General features: G+C 47.1%; 1 protein-coding gene across 8 annotated transcripts in view; it reads right to left on the reverse strand.

Moving 5' to 3' along the window:
- Positions 1–19,126, reverse strand: part of RRBP1 (ribosome binding protein 1) — a 75,663-nt gene that overhangs the window by 38,196 nt on the left and 18,341 nt on the right. For all 8 annotated transcript variants that reach the window (XM_078371420.1, XM_054255237.2, XM_054255235.2 and 5 more), the window contains one exon: positions 7,589–9,824. In XM_078371420.1, coding sequence (XP_078227546.1) covers positions 7,589–9,803 — 2,215 coding nt within the window. In that variant the 5' untranslated portion in view covers positions 9,804–9,824. The remainder of the gene's footprint in view (positions 1–7,588; positions 9,825–19,126) is intronic.

Consider the following 19,126-nt stretch of genomic DNA (forward strand, 5'->3'; position numbering starts at 1 on the left):
CTCAGTTAACTATCAGAGAACGAACCAGCTAAGGCCTGGACACGTGCATCCAGCTGACAGTACCCCGAACACGGGGACGCTTCGGTTCCGGAGAAGTTCCACTTCCAGAGGATGCCATCAGTTCCCTCCTCTCCAAACATTTATTAAAGAATTTGTGCCTTTCATTTCCGAAGGAAGAGGTTTTCCTTCTTATCCCACGTCTGGGTTTATAATGCTTCTCCCACCCCAAACTTCCTGAAGTTAGAAACATTTCCAGGGCGGCCCAGCAGCATCGTGTGAGCAATGCTGAGTCAGAAAACAATCACGTGGACCTCTCATCATAAACTGTGAAACATTTCTGGAGAGCAACTCAGCACTGTCTTCCTAAATTTAAAATGTAGGCACCTTTTGACTCAGCACTTACTTACCTAGGAATTTACCTTGTAGAGACACACAACAGTGTATGTACACCACTGCGGCATTCATTTTAGCTGCAAAATAGCTGCACCACTACTTAAATAACATTTAAATAAATTAGGATACATTCATGCTAGGGAGTATCATGCAGCTGAATGTGGCAGCTTCGCAGGTGCAATATGGAAAGATGTCCAATACGGTGTTAAGCAGACAGCAGTGTGCGTGGCAGCTCCCGTTTGTGGGTGCCCAGGTAAGAGAACGGTGAATTTCAGGTCCCCCCGCCCCGGGACGTGGGTGGTAACTGGAATAGAGCAAAAAGACTTTCTATTTTCACCTTCCATGCTTCCACACTGTAAATTTTGTTTGCTGGAAACACATATTTATATAATAATAAATTGTAAAAGGCAAGGATTAGGAAGGCAGGTGTTCTCTGTCAAACAGAGCCATGGACAAGTGGTAAAAACCTGCTGCACGGCCCCAGTCTGCTCTTGGAGGAAAATCAAAGCTGATGTTCTGAATGAGCTCCAGCCCGGGTCTACAACAACGTGTCCTGGGCCTACCACTCCTGCCAGGTCTCCCTCTGGGGCACCTGTCAGCGGGGCCCTGCGGGACCAACCAGGTAACGGGTAAGGCCAGGAAGACTAAAGAAGCAATTCAAGTCTCCAGTGGAGCCCAGCTCCAGCACTGGTTTTGCTGCTGATCTGTCATGTGCTATGGGCCAGCGACAGCCTCTGTGACCCCTCGCAGCACCCCACTGTGATATGGAGGTCAGACAGCTCACCCCACCCTGTACTCAGGACACAGCAGCCAGAACAAAGCAGGAAGGGGCGGACTGCAACACCAACACAGGGCTGCACAGACCTGCCAGCGACCCAAGAGGCCACCTCCTTTCAAATGGTCCTGTCTAGAGCAGTGCCGTGCAGAACTTTCTGCTCTGGCAGAGGTGATCTGTCTCTGCACCATGTAAGGGAGCTGCTGGCCACATGTGACTAGGAGGCACTTGGAATGTGGCTAGTGTGACTGAGGAATGGAATCTTTAAATTTATTTACTTCTCACTGATTTAGGTGATAATTTATATGGTCCCACGCACCTCCCAGATCCCCTCAGCAAAGCCACCAGGCCATCTTACTCCTTCCACCCAATACACATCCACAGGTCTTTGTGTTCCTAGATGCCTAGGGCCAGACAGCCCACCTGGAGTTCTGCCTACGGTTGCCTCAGGTTGGGCATACATGGTCCCAGAGAAGCTGGAGTGGGCCAGCCCCATACCGACAGGAAGCTCAGCCCCAGCTGAGGGGCGAGGAGGCCCAGGGTGGCCAGTTGGGGCCACCACAGCCTTTCCAACAAAGGGAGGAACACATGGTCTAATGGATCTCATCAGGCCTGCTCACCTGGCAACATGGTGACAGTTGCCAATGGTTAAGTGGGAATCCAATTAATTCTGGAACACAGAACTCCACATATAAGATGTAGCTGCAAGGGTGAAACCAATTCCATAAGCCACTGGCAAAAACCTATGTTGTGGACTCACAGATTTCTGCTTCATACCCTCGGGCACCACAGCTCATGGCTAACTGAAAACTAAGAAAATCGTCTGAGGGCACAGAGGCAAGGTGGGAAATGACGGCGAGTGATGGAGAGTGCCCGGAGCAGAGAAAGGCCTTCGAGAGGTGAAATAGCCAAGCATCCAGAAAGTGCCACTGACAACTGACTCCGAAGTGGCTGGGAACTCTGCCATCTGCAGCCACGTACCCACCATGCCTGGCGCGCCCTTGGCATCTCCCCGGCATTTGCATTGTGTGTGGCAACAGCAGACTAACTGTGAGGAGAGACAGACACTTCACTGAGCCCACCCAGAGCCTCTGTCCTTTACAGACAGCTGCAAAGCAGCTGGGAGCTGGTTGCTTTGCAGACAGCCCCTGTTGTACATGCCACCCAGCAGTGGCTCAGGGACTGGGCCCCCCACCCATGCTGTTAGCAGGAAGATGGCAGTCACAAATAAATCAAGAAATGTCCCTGAAGCCATTGGCTGCAAAGGGTGGAAAACACATGTGTGCCAAAGAATAAGCAGATTATGACAGAGTCCAAATAAGGCCAATCCATACAGGTGACAGCCCAGCCCTGGCCAGACACGGTGGCTCACGCCTGTAATCCCAGCACTTTGGGAGGCCAAAGCGGGCAGACCATCTGAGGTCAGGAGTTCAAGACTAGCCTGGCCCACATGGTGAAACCCCATCTCTACTAAAAATACAAAAATCAGCTGGGTGTGGTAGAGGGCGCCTGTAATCCCAGCTACTGGGGAGGCTAACGCAGGAGAATCGCTTGAACCCGGGGAACGGAGGTTGCAGTGAGCTCAGATCGTGCCATTACACTCTAGCCTGGGCAACAGAGCAAGACTCTGTCTAAAAAAAAAAAAAAAAATAGCCTGGTCCCAAGATAGAAAGAGCCACACAGACGCGCATGCGCGCGCGCCTCACAACCCTCAGCCACCAAAGACCTACGCTGATTGGGACATTAACATTAGATACCCAGCAGCACAGACCAGAGAGAAGCACACACTCAGCGAAACCATAATGCACGAACCCACTCCTGTTTTGGTTTGACAATAGCCATGCAGGCTCTGACTGCTGTATTAAAGGACACGGCAAAAGGACAGTATTCTCCATCCCAATCACTACCCACACAGACTGGTGTGGGCCCCTCCATGAAACACATACCTGACCTCTTCACATCCCAGGGCCAGCACCCTCCCTGCATAGTCTCCATGCACGAGGCACCCAGCTTTTGTCATTCCAGGGACTCCATGGTTCCCCACATCCTGAATGTGACCCCATCACAGAACTGGTGGCAGCAGGAGCTGAGTGTGAAGCATCTTAAGCCGGAATCCTGAATGCTGCTTCTTGTACAGATGCTGCTCCCCCAGTGAGAAGGTCTCCACCTGGGACCGTGGAACTCCAGATACATTAAGGAGTTAAGGGTTTTCTGTTGATAAACTTGGAGCCTTATCAATAGGCACTACCGATTCTAGGGAAAAGAAGTAGACTGCATACATATGCTTGTTAACTGGATTTCAAATACCTTGAATTTCAGGCCCTGTCACCCAATCACATGTGTTTGCTAGTGAGTCCCTTCCATGTTCATAAATGCCTCCTTTCATCTGTCCTGGGCTTTTGTCCCTTGAGCATCATGGAATCATGGAGGGTCTCTTCACTGTGGCTGGAGCCCTGGACCTGATCACTAAGTCCACGCTCCCCTATCGACAATCCTGGGTGACTCTATAGCATACAAAGCACCCTCAGGCCCTAAGGTCTGTCCGCTGTGGCTCTCAGGTTCTTCTCTGCACTTCACCCCAGAACTACTAAGATGAACCCACAGGCAGGGAGGGGCCTGGGGTGCTGAGCTATGTCCAGAGACAGCACGCAGGAGCAAGAGTTTCTGGGAATCTTTTTCAGTTGTTTTAACATCTGGAATTAAGGAAGTATCATTATTCCTTTATTTTTTGGAATGGTAAACAGAGTATTTAAGATAATATATCAAGACCCAATTAATCTCCCTAAAATAATTTCTAAAAGGCATTATATCAGAAAGGTTTTAATAGGAAATTCTCTGCTTCATCAGCTCACTGGAATTCCTGTCCCAGGAGCGTTACTGAAAGCTTTCCAAACAGTGTTCCCAGCTCCAGGGGACGCTGTCACAGCCACAAGATCCTTCAGCATACCTTTTTGACTTTTATTTTTTCTTTCTTTTTTAAATTTCTTGTAGAAACCAGGTCTCGCTATGTTGCCCAGGCTGGTCTCGAACTCCTGAGCTCCAATGATCTTCCCGCCTTGGTCTCCCAGAGTGTGAGGATTACAGGAGTGAGCCACACGCCCAGGTGCTTTTTGACTTTTGAAGAGAAAACTATTACATTGAAGAAAAAAACCAGAAAGGAACTGGCGCTCACACTGTAGTGTATTTCCTATAGTCCTTGTTTATCTTGCTATCACTTATCTAACGTCTCTGCCCTCCACTGTTCTCACAGCATCTAAAGAATTTGGCATCCGACTTTTTCAACTAAAAGTCACACGTGACTAAGTCTTTGCAGGTTCCTATGGGAGCTCCACAGGTGTCACTGTTAGTGGCTGCACTGTGTCTCCGGGAGCCGAATGAGGCCCTCGGGGTGGTCCGAGAAACACGCCAGCCACTCACCCGCAGACCTGGCTACCACGGTTTATAGCGTTTCCTGGGGGAAGTCTGAGAGAAGATGAAAAACTACTAGCTCCTTTAAGGCTCTTGATACATTTTATGAAATTGCTTTTCAAAATGGTCACACAATTTGCTGTGCCAGCATTTTAAAAAATATTATATATTTATTATAGTAACAGTTTTTAATAAAGCTTATTCGCTTTAATGTGAGTTTTCAAAATTCCCAGTTAAATGACAATGTCTCCTGGATCCTGATTGACCCCATGTATGGAACTGGGACCCACAGCATGAGCAGCTCCTGGGAGCTGCTCAGAAATGTAGAATCTCAGGCCCCTCTTGGGAGCTGCTGAGCCACCACAAGATCCTGGGTGATTCATCTGCATGCCAAAGTTTAAGAAGCACTTCAGGAGGGTACATCTCCAGGATCCTCATCGGAGTCTAAGGAGCAGCCCAAATCCACCGCAGTGGGCCCTGAAGATGCCCTTGTACATCAGCCACGGGAAAACAGGCCTGAGATTCCTCAGTGCAAATTCAAGAAACAAAAACCTAAGTCCAAGAAAGAACCTTCCCCATGTCTTCCAGACTCCCAACACTGAAGAAGAAAGAAACCGCCTTGCGGACAGCGTGTTGGTGGCACGTGTGGGCCTGCCTCTGCCTCCTCCTTGTGGTCAGGCAGCCCTGCGTGGCTGTCTGCCAAGCTCCCCAAAGTCAGCCTTGCTGGTGTCTTCTCATGACAATGTCAGGGTGGCCATCTTCCACCATCCGGGCTAACCCATATTCATTTCTTTCCAAATTAAATCTATTTCATTCAAACCTTACATTTTTATAGAGGCAAGTGCCTGGCAGGTCTAAGGAGACTTTTCCAAATTATGAATAATATAAACACGCTGCCCTAGATTATTTGCTGAACGTTTCCTTTCCCTGCTGCAATATGACACTTATCTCATTCAAGTTCTCAGGGCCTTCTATTCCCCTACTTGTAATTACAACAGTTGAGAGATGTTCCCACATCAGACAGGACTGGCCTTCTAAAAGCCATTTAAAAAAAATCTGTTCAATTAGTCTTACCTATTTTTCCCTCAGATGGGACTTTTGGAATCATCTGTCAAGTTACAGGGAAAATCTTGCCAAGAAAGTTTAGCTAGAATAATCGTAGGCCACTAAATTAACGTGAAAATTGTCCTCCTTCCGTCGATAATATTTAATCTTCTCCTAGAATACGGGGTTTCCTTTCTTTCCAACTGTATCACCTCACTCAAGCTGCTGTGTCCGGTTTACAGATGTCATGCATAGGTCTCATCCCTAACAAGGTTCTTTATTACCTGCAAATTTGAACAATTTTGTCTTCCTGTCCAATATCATCATCACACTTCTGTTTCGTACCTTGTTTCAAATGTCTAAACCCACACAAGGTAACAATGACCACGGGATGTGGGACGCTCTGGACATGCCTGATGTGGAAGAACCTAGGAGCAGCCAGTTCTCAGCTCCATCCCCAGCTTTGGGTCAAGTGGAAGGTTACGTTAAAGAAAGGGCAGCATGTTGCCAATCGGCCTCTGCAAGTGGGGCTGAGGCTGGGCGTCTGGGTTTTCAAAGGGGTTGCAAGGCCACCTGACCTGGTGGGGTCGGGCAGCTGATCCCTGGCTTCCCACAGGAGCCAACAGCCACTCACAGGGGACAGCGCCTCTCACGTGGAGCAGGGGGCCGCTGTCCTAGCAAATGGCCCATCACAAACAGTCGGAGGAGGAGAAAACCCGACTAAGGTAATAGCCTAACAGATGCAAGACAGGAAGCCCAGCTACAGACACAGAGCCTGTGCAACCCAACACTGCTCCAAATATTTCACATCTCTAAGATACCATTTATCAACACAAATGCAATTATTTTTCCAAATCAGCTAATGGCTGTTCAAAAACTTTAAAAGAAAAAAAGAAAGAAAGATAAGTGAAACTGAATGAATGATAAACATGAAACAGGAACTCCTTGGCCCAATTTCTACAGTAATATACACTAAAAAAATAAAGGTAAACCAGTGCGCTATATGATCACGTATCTATGTAATCCAGTATCTATATATAACGCTTTACTACATGACCAGGCTGGGGCAGGGGAAGGCAGAGGGGGAAAGAACAAAACTGCTCCTTAAAAACACCTTCTGGATGGGCATGGTGGCTCATGCCCGTAATCCCGGCACTTTGGGAGGCCAAGGTGGGTGGAGCACAAGGTCAGGAGTTTGAGACCAGCCTCCTGACCTACCTGGTGAAACCCCATCTCTAAAAAAGAAAAACAAAAACATCTTCTTAACATACTCCATTCAACAAGCACAGATACACAACTCAGGCTACACAAAAGCATCAGGAGAGGCAAGAACACCAAACAGGCTGACGGAACACAGCCGGATAGGTAAGAAAGACCTGCCAACAAGCAGAACTCTTCCAGACTGTGGTGGACAGAATGACTGCTCCTAATTCCTCACCTCTCCTTGTGCTCCTGTATGTTTAAGACATGCCAAGACATGGACCTATTGTTCACTCCTCACCTCTCCTTTCTCACACCACCCTGTAGTCCCTTCTCCCTGGAGACACAGTAGACTCCCTGCCCCTTGACTCAGGCTCAGACACATCACTTGTTCTGGCCAATGAAATGCTGGCTTGAAATGCCTTTTGTGCCTCTACTGTAACCATGAAGGGCCTCTGCCCTGGAGGGCCCCAGAAGGACCACACGTGGAATTGACCTAGCTCAACCTGCAGCAAGGAGTTGCCAACCCAGTTAAAACCAGATTGAGGCAGAGCCACCATCCGAGAAAACTCACATCAGCCAACCTCCAGCAGCGTGAGCAACAATAAAAGACCGCTGCTAAAAGCCACTGAATTTTTGGAATATTTGTTACACAGTCTTATTATGGCAATATCTGACTAATACAAATTCCCCAGAGGGAATCCACAAGTCATTAAGACAGCCTTTCCTTCTAAGTTCAGAAAGAAATCAGTTACTTGCCAGGCTCACCTTTTTTCTTCGAACCAGACTTCTTCTTGGCAGGAGCCTCTTGCTTTGGTGCCTCTGGACTCTGAGCCACATCTGCATTTCTGCCCTGGACAGGAGCTGCCTCTGTCGTTTTACCCTGACTGGCAGCTGCATCTGCCTTTTTGCCCTGATTGGGGGACCCTTCTGCCTTTTTGCCTTGACTAGGGGACCCTTCTGCTTTTTTTCCCTCTGCCTTTTTGCCCTGATTAGCAACCGAATCTGCCTTTTTGCCCTGGTTGGGACTCCCCTCTGCCTTTTTGCCCTGAGCCCCTTCTGTCTTTTTACCCTGATTCTGGCCTCCCTCTCCTTTTTGGCCCTGGTTCTGGGCCCCCTCTGCCTTCTTGCCCTGGTTCTGGGTGCCCTCTGCCTTCTTACCCTGGTTCTGGGCCCCCTCAACCTTCTTGCCCTGGTTCTGACCCCCCTCGGCCTTCTTGCCCTGGTTCTGGCCCCCCTCGGCCTTCTTGCCCTGGTTCTGGCCCCCCTCGGCCTTCTTGCCCTGGTTCTGGCCCCCCTCGGCCTTCTTGCCCTGGTTCTGGCCCCCCTCGGCCTTCTTGCCCTGGTTCTGGCCCCCCTCGGCCTTCTTGCCCTGGTTCTGGGCCCCCTCGGCCTTCTTGCCCTGGTTCTGGGCCCCTTCTACTTTTTTGCCCTGGTTCTGAGCCCCCTCTGCTTTTTTGCCCTGGTTCTGGGCCCCCTCAGCCTTTTTGCCCTGATTCTGGGCCCCTTCTGCTTTCTTGCCCTGGTTCTGGGCCCCCTCAGTCTTTTTGCCCTGGTTCTGGGCCCCCTCTGCTTTCTTGCCCTGGTTCTGGGCCCCCTCGTTCTTCTTGCCCTGGTTCTGGGCCCCCTCGTTCTTCTTGCCCTGGTTCTGGGCCCCCTCTGCTTTCTTGCCCTGGTTCTGGGCCCCCTCGTTCTTCTTGCCCTGGTTCTGGGCCCCCTCTTTCTTTCCCTGGTTCTGGGCCTCCTCAGTCTTTTTGCCCTGGTTCTGGCTCCCCTCAGCCTTCTTGCCCTGATTCTGGGCACCCTCAGCCTTCTTGCCCTGATTCTGGGCCCCCTCTGCTTTTTTGCCCTGGTTCTGGGCTCCCTCTGCCTTTTTGCTCTGATTCTGGGCCCCCTCTGCTTTTTTGCCCTGGTTCTGGGCCCCCTCTGCCTTCTTGCCCTGGTTCTGGGCCCCTTCTGCTTTCTTGCCCTGGTTCTGGGCCCCCTCAGCCTTTTTGCCCTGGTTCTGGGCTCCCTCTGCCTTTTTGCCCTGATTCTGGGCACTCTCGGCCTTCTTACCCTGGTTCTGGGCCCCCTCAGCCTTTCTGCCCTGATTCTGGGCCCCCTCTGCCCTTTTGCCCTGGTTCTGAGCCCCCTCTGCCTTCTTGCCCTGGGTTGGGGACCCCTCCACCTTTTTCCCCTGGTTTGGGGTCATATCTACCTTTTTACCCTGATTCTGGGCCCCCTCTGCCTTTTTGCCTTGGTTTGGGGTTCCTTCTGCCTTCTTGCCCTGGTTTGGGGTTCCCTCTGCCTTTTTCCCTTGGTTTGGGGTTCCTTCTGCCTTTCTGCCCTGGTTTGGGGCTCCTTCCGCCTTTTTGCTTTGGTTCTGAGCCCCTTCCCCCTTTTTGCCCTGAGCAGTGCCAGTGGCTGGTGTGTTGCCCCTGGCGCCCACTGGGGGCACCACCACCATCGGCACCTCCTTGGGTGCAGTTTCCAAGATGGCAGCCTTTGAAGCAAGAACCTGGATGGAATTCACTACAGAACTGACAGCTGGTTCTACTTTTGCCACTTTTTTCTCCTTCTTCTTTTTGTCCTTGGGGGAGGAGGCCAGCTTCTCCTGGGGCATGGCTGGAACCGTGGCGACAGGAGCAACAGTAATGGGGGGCTGGACTGGGGTTGGAGCCACAGCCACAGCAGGAGCCCGCACTGGTTCTCGGAGGAGGACAGTCACGTTGGGGGCCAGATCGTGATCAGGTATCTTCCCATTAGGTTTCTCTTCCTTTTTCTTGGTCTTTCCTTTCTTCTCCACTGTTTTCTCCTTCTTTTTCTTCTCTACTTTCTGGTGGTTAGTTTTTGCCATCTCCTTGCGCTGGTTGGCTAGGGCTTCTTCATATGACGTTTCCTTCATGGAGAAGGTCGACACCAGGAAGATGCCAATGGCAGAAACAACCATGAATCCGCCAAAGACCACAACCCCCAAGGTTTGAGTGTCATAAATATCCATCTTGGCTTGCTTTCCTTTCACCTGCCAAACACATACACAGAGGTTACTATTTGTAGAAATTGAGGCAGTCAACAGTTTCCATCCCTACCCGACCACCAAACTTCAGGTTTCACTAATTCTTTCTTCAGACTAATAAATTCTGAGAAGCAAACCCAGGCACTCTCTGATCTCATATATTCTCCTCTTTAGAAGTGAGCGATTTGTACCCAAGGCATGAGCAGTCCCCATCAATGCTGGGAGGTACAAAGCAACAGTACAGTCAGAGCAGAGTGCAGGTCTGTCTCTGGAGCACACACGCCCAGGAGCCTCGGCAGCCATGACCCTGATTCACGATGCTCCCCATCACAAGGTCTAAGGCACACAGGAGCACAAACGCAGGCCAGGTGTGAGACCATGGGGAGCGGTGGAGACTGCAGCAAAAACACCCGCCCCTAAAACTAGGCAGTGACACTCTGTCAGGGCTGACTGCCCTAGAAATGTGATTGCTGAGTTGAGAGATCTTTTGATTTTTCATGTTGGGCCAGACATCTTTTAAAAAATTTTTCTCACAACGTTAAGTTGACTGATTTAAAAAATACGGGAACCGAACGAACACATCTTCAGGCTTTCAGCCACATGCATTTTAGCCAGCAGGCCCACAGTGTGCCATCTCCACTCTGTTGCTTGCCTTTTCCCCAGTGCCAATAAATGCCGCTACCCAGGGTCAGAGATAAAAACTTTTGCGTTACAATCCTAAAACATGATCAAGAAATCAGTGAGGGAAAACAGCCTGTTGTTATGGAACCTGCAATATGCATGTTGGGAAACAGGAAGAATGAGTCTTGGGAGGCCCAGAAGATGCCAGGTTTGGAATTTCACATGCAGAGGCTGCACGGAGGATGAGGAGACAGTGTCACCAGGCTCTTTCAGACAACACACCCCAAACCATGAGGATGAGTAACACCATTCTCACCACCGATAGACAAAAGTCCAATGGTCAGAGGCAACCAGGTTCATACACCTTCCTGCCACAGGCCAGGCTAAGTTCAACTTCACTGAGGAACTGTAAGAGGTTCATTTACTGGGATGCATTCAACCCATCCCAAGTCCCCCTAAAGAAGATCAATGGAATGAGCAAAGAGAACACAATGGTAAGAAGGGATGGGTAAGGGGAGGTAGAAAGAGGTGGGCGAGGACGGAAAGTGGACAGGCCTACCCCAACACTGCCCTGCAAAACCTCCAGATGGTGTGGGAGGCTGGGTCCAGGCTGGTTAGTGGCTTAGACATTGAGATTCTTCTAAGAAATTGAGATTCGCACTCCTCTTGAGTGAATATAAGGGGAGGGAAATAGAGTAGGAATGTCTAATCAACAATCATGAAATCCAAATTTTGAGATTAGGGCATTTTAAGGAAGGGGCTGAGAAGGGAGACTGTTTTCAATGTCTTGGCATTGTGTTCTAAGAAAAATCACTCTCATCACAGAATGAACACGTGACTTCGGCCTTTCTAAGACCGTTGCAGGAAGCGGGTTTAAAACACCTATGACAAAAACTTTCCAGCATGTGCTCTCCCTGGGGACAACTCTATCAGCTGCTGTGGCAACACTCACTTCTCCCACACTGTCACTCTGCATTGTGGGGGGACCAAGTCAGAACTGTTCATTCCAGACTAAACCTCTGCAAACAAAGCAGAGCTCGTGGAGGCCTCTGAATCCTGGGTAAGGGAGCATTTATGTTTCCAAGTGGATTCTGACCTCTGGCCATGGGCAGTGACAGTGTGACCCACAGCCAGCACACTCTCACGTTCGATCACTGAGGGAGGGTGCCAGGAATTGGCCTTCCAAGAACACACTCATAAGCTGGGTATGAAAAAGGAAATCACACCCTGGTCAGCCGTGGATGGATTCAGTGGGTAAGAAGATGGGGACAAGAAGATTTGGAACACGGTACAGTCAACCCTCACCTTCTGGCAGTACCCAAAACTCCTCTGGGTACTTCCAAGAGTTTCTCAGAACTCTGCCAAAATGGACACGTTCAGGCACACTATAATCACTACATTCAAAAATCCTAAGTCTAGGCATGGTGGCACGAGCCTGTGATCTTTGCACTTTGGGAGGCTGAGGCAGGAGGATCACTTGAGTCCAAGATCAACCTGAGCAACACAGTGAGACCTCATCTCTATTTAAAAAAAAAAAAATAGACGGTCTCTAGAGAGACCAACATTAGGGGCCTGGGTCACCCTGGCCGAGGCTCTGTATAAGCCCCGAATGGTTTCCCAACAACCATGTGCTCGAGGGGTAGGCTCCACGGAGCCGCGGTTGGCACTGGCTGCAGACCGTCACACAGTGAACGGCCATACACAAAGCGAGGCCTGTTCACAGCTGAGGACTGTGGGGCTCTGTGCAGCCTTGTGGTTTCCAACTTCTAAACTCCGGCAGAAAAGCTAAGGCTGGAAAGTGAGCTTTTAATCTTACTCAACATAGGCAAACACAGAATACAAAAATATATTCTCTGTTGGGATCCAGAATCGAGAAAAGCAAACTTGGGAGAATATTTTTCCTTTGCAACGCACACAAATGTATGTTTTATAGCAGCACAAATGTGTCTTCCCAACTTCTGCAGAAAAAGAAATTACATCCCCACCAGTAATTCCCAAGTTTAAAAGAAATCTTTCACAAGAAAATGAAAAGCCCTAGTCTAAAGCAGTAATACACTGAAACATTTAAGGCTAAGGCAATACCACCACAGACAGCAAAGAAATCGAAATGAAAAACAACCTTTCTGCTGCTTTGCCGAGTCAGCTTCAGTGGGGCATAAACATCACGCTGGGAGATCCTTGAGTCACAGAAATGAGGAAGCCAGGGATGCCTCTCCAATTTGGTTATCAAGATCAGCATTCCAGGAGCTTCACTCCTGAAATCTGCATCGTGGTAAGAGGCCCCCAGCAGGCACCTTCTCTAGTGCTTTCTCCGCTGCACCAGAGAGTCAGGGCAGATGTGTGCCCACCCACACCTTGCAGGGTCTGACCGCGGGAAATCTATATTCTGTTGATTCCAGAAACTTCTGTCAAATAAGTACTTTTACTTATTTGACAGATTTGGCAGTACTTTTACTTATTTGGCAGTGGTCCCCCTTATCCTCTGGGAATATGTCCCAACACCCCCAGTGGGTCTGACATTGCCGTAATACTGAACCCTATATGCACTGTTTTTTTTTTTCCTATACCTACATATCTATGATAACATTTAATTTGGAAATCAGGCACAATATGAGAGTAACAACATAAAAAAATAGAACAATTATGACCATATGCTAACATCGCCACTCTTGCACTTTGGGGCCACGATTAAGTAAAATAAGAGTGACTCAAACACATGCACTGTGATACCAGACAGTGCATCTGAAAGCAGAGAGGGCCACCACATGATGCACAGGCAGGTAACAGAGACGGCGTGAATCCACCACACACAGATGGTTCACATCCCAGGTGAGGCGCTACTCAGAATGGCATGCAACTTAAAACCCAGGAAGAGTTTCTTTCTGAAATTTTCCATTTAATATTTTCAGACCACAGCTCTCTGCTGGTAACTGAAACCACAGAGAGTGAAACCATAGATAAGGGGGGACTACAATATTATTAACATACTCAGACTGTAAGACAAGGAGACAAAGGCCCCCACGGGGAAGGATGTAGGAGGCTGCCCGGAGCCTCAACAGACTGAACTCACTGGCCCACCTCTAAGGTCTCAAGAGAATGGCTCTTCTGTTCTTAAGATTCAGGGAACAAAAGTAAAAGGAAGCCCCAAACTCTTTAGATGCGGAAGGTATCTGCTAACTCACACGGCCCACCTAGGCCAGGCTGGGTCCAATTTGGCAGCGGGGATTTCGGTAGGTTTTGTGAAAGGACCCTCAACAAATCCCGGAGATCTGTCTCAGCACTAAGCAGCAGCTCCATGGGGCACCCTGTGTCAATGCTCGCAGAAGCCGTGGGGTAGGGGTGGTCAAAGAAAAGCCCCATATCCATTTCCTGGGCATAAAGTGACCTGCTAGGAAGGTACGGAACTACTACAGAATGACAGTCAATCAGAGACTCAAGCATACATGGCTACATCTGAATCAACAGCTCCTCATTTTTAAAAATATTATGAAACAACTCATACAAAAGACTAAGAAGAAAAATATGAACATCCATTAGCCTGCTACCCAGGTTTACCAAACCCTAACATTCTGTCATATGCACCTCGGATATTTATATATACATATATGTGCATGTGTATATACATGTGTGTGTGGACACACATGTATGTATATTTATATGTCATCTCCTTCCCAGAGGGGACAACACCCTGAATGCGTCACTTACCACTTCCACATGCTTATGCTTCTATTACATGTATCTCTACAAGTGCTAGTGATTGCTGTGTAAATGATACTGTTCTGGGTGCTATTTGGCAACGTTTTTTGACTAAACTTTGTGAAATTTATTCATATAGATACAAACAGCTTTGGTTTATTCTTTTCGTTTTTTTGAGAAAAAGTCTCTCTGTCACCAAGGCTGGAGTGCAGTGGCACAATCTTGGCTCACTGCAACTTCTGCCTCCCAGGTTCAAGTCCTTCTTGTGCCTCAGCCTCCTGAGTAGCTGGGATTCCAGGCGTGCGCCACCACGCCCAGCTAATTTTTGTAGTTTTTAGTAGAGACAGGGTTTCGCCGTGTTAGCCAGGATGGGGTTTATTTGACTACATTACATAGCTGAACCACAAATTATACACATGCCTATGCTTTCAGGTTTTAAAAATTCATGCTATCACACAAAACTGTACTGTGACATGTCTACCACAGAGCAGAAAATCTCCTTTATACCCCTGATGCCAGCCACCCAGGGTCCCTTCCTGAAGGCAACTGTTGCGACAGAAGTCATTTTACTGTAGAAGTTATTTTCTTCGAAAAACTTTGGCAATGCATTCAAAGTCAGGTGTTCAATAACCGGGAATTTACTTTGGCATGTGGCAGGAAACAGTGATAAAACTTTCCCCATCAGTTTAATTACCCAGCACCATTTCCTGACTGGTCTTTTCCTTCCCCTATAGACTCAGATGGCCGTCTCCATGGCATTCGGTGGATCTGTCTCTAGACTCTACACTTTGTGCTACTGTTCTATTTATGCCCTGCATCAACACCCCACTTTCAGCTTAAGCATCCCCTACAAAATTTCTACTGGAATTTGTATTTGAATCACACTGAGTTTATACATGAACGTAGGAAGGACTGATATTTCCAAGTATAGAAGCTTTCTGTCAATGAATATGGTATGCCAGAGCACTCCATTGTAAATGTTTTCTTTGAGGCGTTCATGTCTGTAGTCCGAGCTACTTGGGAGGCTGAGACAGGAGAATCACTTGAGCCTTGGAGTTGAACACCAGCCTGGGCAACATAGCAAGACCCTATTTCTTAAAAAAAAAGTTTTCTTCCATACTTCTATAAAATTTCAATGATTTTCTCCAATAAAAGTCTTACATGTCATTTTATTGATGGGGTTAGAATATCTTTTGTGAATTACTTTTTCTATTCCCCAGCTACAGACAACCAGCGAAGTTATTCATTTCTGTGTAAGTGTCATTTACCCAGCTATCATCTATGCTCTTGTCAAATCTAGGAGTTTGTAGATTCTTTTCAGTTTTCTTTATTAAAAGTCAGCTGTGAAAAAAAAAGACAGTATTGTTTCTTGCTTTCCAAACCATATGATCTCATTTCTTTTTCTTGGCTTAACAGAGCTGGCTGAGAACTCTGACGCAGTGCTGAGCAAAGTTTGTGCAGGAAGCTGCCTGTGGCGCTCCAAGTTACTGCCTCGAACAGTGTACTAGCAGCGTTGTTTGTACCAACTGTCGGTTTCCGGCAGAAATCTTTCCTCATCAGGTTAAATAGCATATCTTATATTCCTAGTTATCTTTTTAATATAATTGAGTATCGGATTTTACCAATTGCTTTTTCTTTACCAGATGACATTTTTCTCATTTAATCTGAAGTATGCGGAATTACAGTAATACACAGTCGAATGCCAGTTCACAGGAAGTTTCTATGGTTTAAATGTTTCTTGATGGAGATATTTCTCTTTTTTAACACATCACTAGGTATGGCTTGTTGACATTTTTATGTGCGATTTCTATGTGTGTTTTAAAGTGAGAAAAATCAGAGGTCATTCTCAGACTGCTCTCTGATCTTGGTATTATGGTCGCTTGAGTCTCACAGAAGGAGCTAATGATCATTCGCTTTCCCCTATTCTTTAGGACAGTTTGTGTAAAATTAGGGTTATCTGTTGTTTGTAGATCTGTAAGAACCTGCCCATAAAACCGTCAAGATTAGTGTTCTGAGATCTTTTCTTAAAGGGGGAAGGGTGGCTCGAGTGCTGATTTTTAACCTTTAATTCAATTTCAATGATGATTCTAGGACCAGCTGCTGGATTTGTGATCCAATCTGTAAACTTAATATTCATTATTCCCTCCTCCATCTTCCATTGGTTTATTCTGTCTTTTCCAACTTCCTGACATGGCCATTGATCAACTTTCAGTCCTTTCTCTTTTCTTGCTGCAAATATTTAAGGCAATAGATTTCCCAAGTACTGCTTTAACTTCATCCTACAAGCTGTGATGCTAACACACCTTCCTAATATCCATTCACGACTGAACTTCATGAATGCCTCCAGCTGCCTCCCCAGTGGTGGAACCACCTAAAAGGTCTTAGGTCTGGTGCCCTTCCCCGTGACATGAGCCCCTATCACACACACATCTGGGCTAGTCCGTGTTGTTTGTTCTGGACAGTGGATACTTGCTTGTTTAAATTACCCAAATGCGGGCCATCTGCTCATCATGCTTCTGGGATCTCATTCCTTTTTTGAGGATCTTGCCAAAGTACATCCTTGAGTAGTTCTTTCAGCAAGGATCGCTCCGTCATAAACTTTCTCAGTCCTTAAAACCCCAAGGAAATTCACTTCACCTTCAAGGATTAACTGAGTACAGAATTCCATGCTGACAGTTTTCTCTCACCACATTAAAGATATTATTTCATTTGCCTTCTGGCCTTTTCTTGATGGGATAAGAAACACACTGCCAGTCAAACTGTCATTCCGCTATAGTTTCTTTTTAATCTCTCATTACTTTTAAGATCCATTTCTGGGGTTCTAAGGGTTCAGCAAAATGTTTTTAAGTGTGCATTTAACTTATTCAGGCTCGCTGTGCTGAGTGTGAGGAGTTACGTTTTTCATCAATTCTGGAAAATCCTTGGCCACTCAGTTCTTTGAAAATGGTCTTATCCCTATTCCTTCCTGCAGAGCTCCTAATTAGACCTCAATCTCTCTGCGCTACCATTTGGAAAACTCGTTAGACCTACACTCCACTCTTCAGCTGAATCTAACCAGCTTTATAATCAGTCCTTTGAGTTATCTGATTTTTTTTAAGTCTGACTGGCTTTTTTATTTTTCATTATCTTCTTTTCTATCTTTAACAGTGATTTTGTATTATATCCTTGGTGGGGCTTTATCGCTGGCAACCCTTAATGGGCTGAGTTGTGGGCCTGCCTCTAACGAGCTGTTTTAACTTTGCTTCAACTAGGACCTCAAGGAAGAGCAGCGAGGGACTAACTTTTACAAGAGGCATGGTTTCCCCTTACAAATTCTCAGGAGACTTTGCCTCCCTTGCCCAGGACAAAACAGATAAATTCTTACGTGTCATCTCCCCTTGCTACTACGTAACAGATGTTCTCTCTAATCTGTCCTTCCATTGAGGGTACAGCCCTTCAAGGTTCAAGTCTTATGGAGAGATGTAAGGGAAGGTTCAGTTTCCATTCCCAATCTCATATAAAATCCCATTCCCGAAGATGGCGCTGTGAGAACAACCCAGGATTGGAGCCCGCGTTGAATTCGCAAACGACTGTCATTAGGCAGGCATCATCCTGGGACAAAGAGAGCAGAAAAAGAAACTGGTAGCATCCCTCGCTGTGCCACGGCTACTAGAGGTGCACCCCAGACAAGCAGGGTCTGCAGCGGACCTCAACAGTCATACAGCGAAGGGGCTAGACTGGTAGAAGGAAAACCAAGCAACAGAAATACTTCATCATCAACATTCTGGGTGTCCACTCAGAGACCCAAACGAAAAGTCAGCAACTACGCAGACGACCAGCGGACAAATCCACAAAGATGGGAAGAAACCAGCGCAAAAAGGAGGAAAACACCCGAAACCAGAACACATCGCCTCCTAGAAAGGACCAAAACTCCTCACCAGCAAGGGAACAAAGCTGGACGGAGAATGACTGTGACGAAATGACGGAATTAGACTTCAGAAGATGGATAATGAGAAACTTTTGTGAGCTAAAAGATCATGTATTAAATCAATGCAAAGAAACTAAGAACCTAGAAAAAAGATTTGAAAAAAGATTCGAGGAAATGATAACAAGAATGGATACCTTAGAGAGGAATATGAATGAGTTAAAGGAGCTGAAAAACACAATACGAGAACTTCGCGAAGCAAACGCAAGTTTCAATAGCCGAATTGACCAAGCTGAAGAAAGAATATCTGAAGTCGAAGACCAACTCAATGAAATAAAACGAGAAACCAAGATCAGAGAAAAAAGCACAAAAAGGAATGAACAAAGTCTCCAAGAAATGTGGGACTATGTGAAAAGACCTAACCTACGTTTGATAGGTGTACCAGAATGTGACGAAGAGAATGAATCCCAGCTGGAAAATACTCTTCAGGACATCATCCAGGAAAATTTCCCCCACCTAGCAAGACAAGCCAACACTCAATTGCAGGAAATACAGAGAACACCACAAAGATATTCTGCAAGAAGAGCAACCCCAAGGCACATAATCGTCAGATTCAACAGGGTTGAAATAAAGGAGAGAATACTAAGGGCAGCCAGAGAGAAAGGTCGGGTCACCCACAAAGGGAAGCCCATCAGACTCACAGCAGATCTCTCGGCAGAAACACTACAAGCCAGAAGAGAGTGGGGGCCAATATTCAACATTCTTAAAGAAAAGAACTTTCAACCCAGAATTTCATATCCAGCCAAACTGAGCTTCAGAAGTGAAGGAAGAATAAAATCCTTTGCGAACAAGCAAGTACTCAGAGATTTTGTCACCACCAGGCCTGCTTTACAAGAGCTCCTAAAAGAGGCACTACACATAGAAAGGATCAATCAGTACCAGCCATTCCAAAATCACACTGAATGCTAAAGAGCTTCAACATAATGAAGAATCTACAACAACTAACAGGCAAAACAGCCACTTAGAATCAAAATGGCAGTATCAAATTCACACATAACAATATTAACCCTAAACGTAAATGGACTAA

This window comes from Callithrix jacchus, chromosome 5, assembly GCF_049354715.1.
Source record: "Callithrix jacchus isolate 240 chromosome 5, calJac240_pri, whole genome shotgun sequence".
Taxonomy (NCBI): domain Eukaryota; kingdom Metazoa; phylum Chordata; class Mammalia; order Primates; family Cebidae; genus Callithrix; species Callithrix jacchus.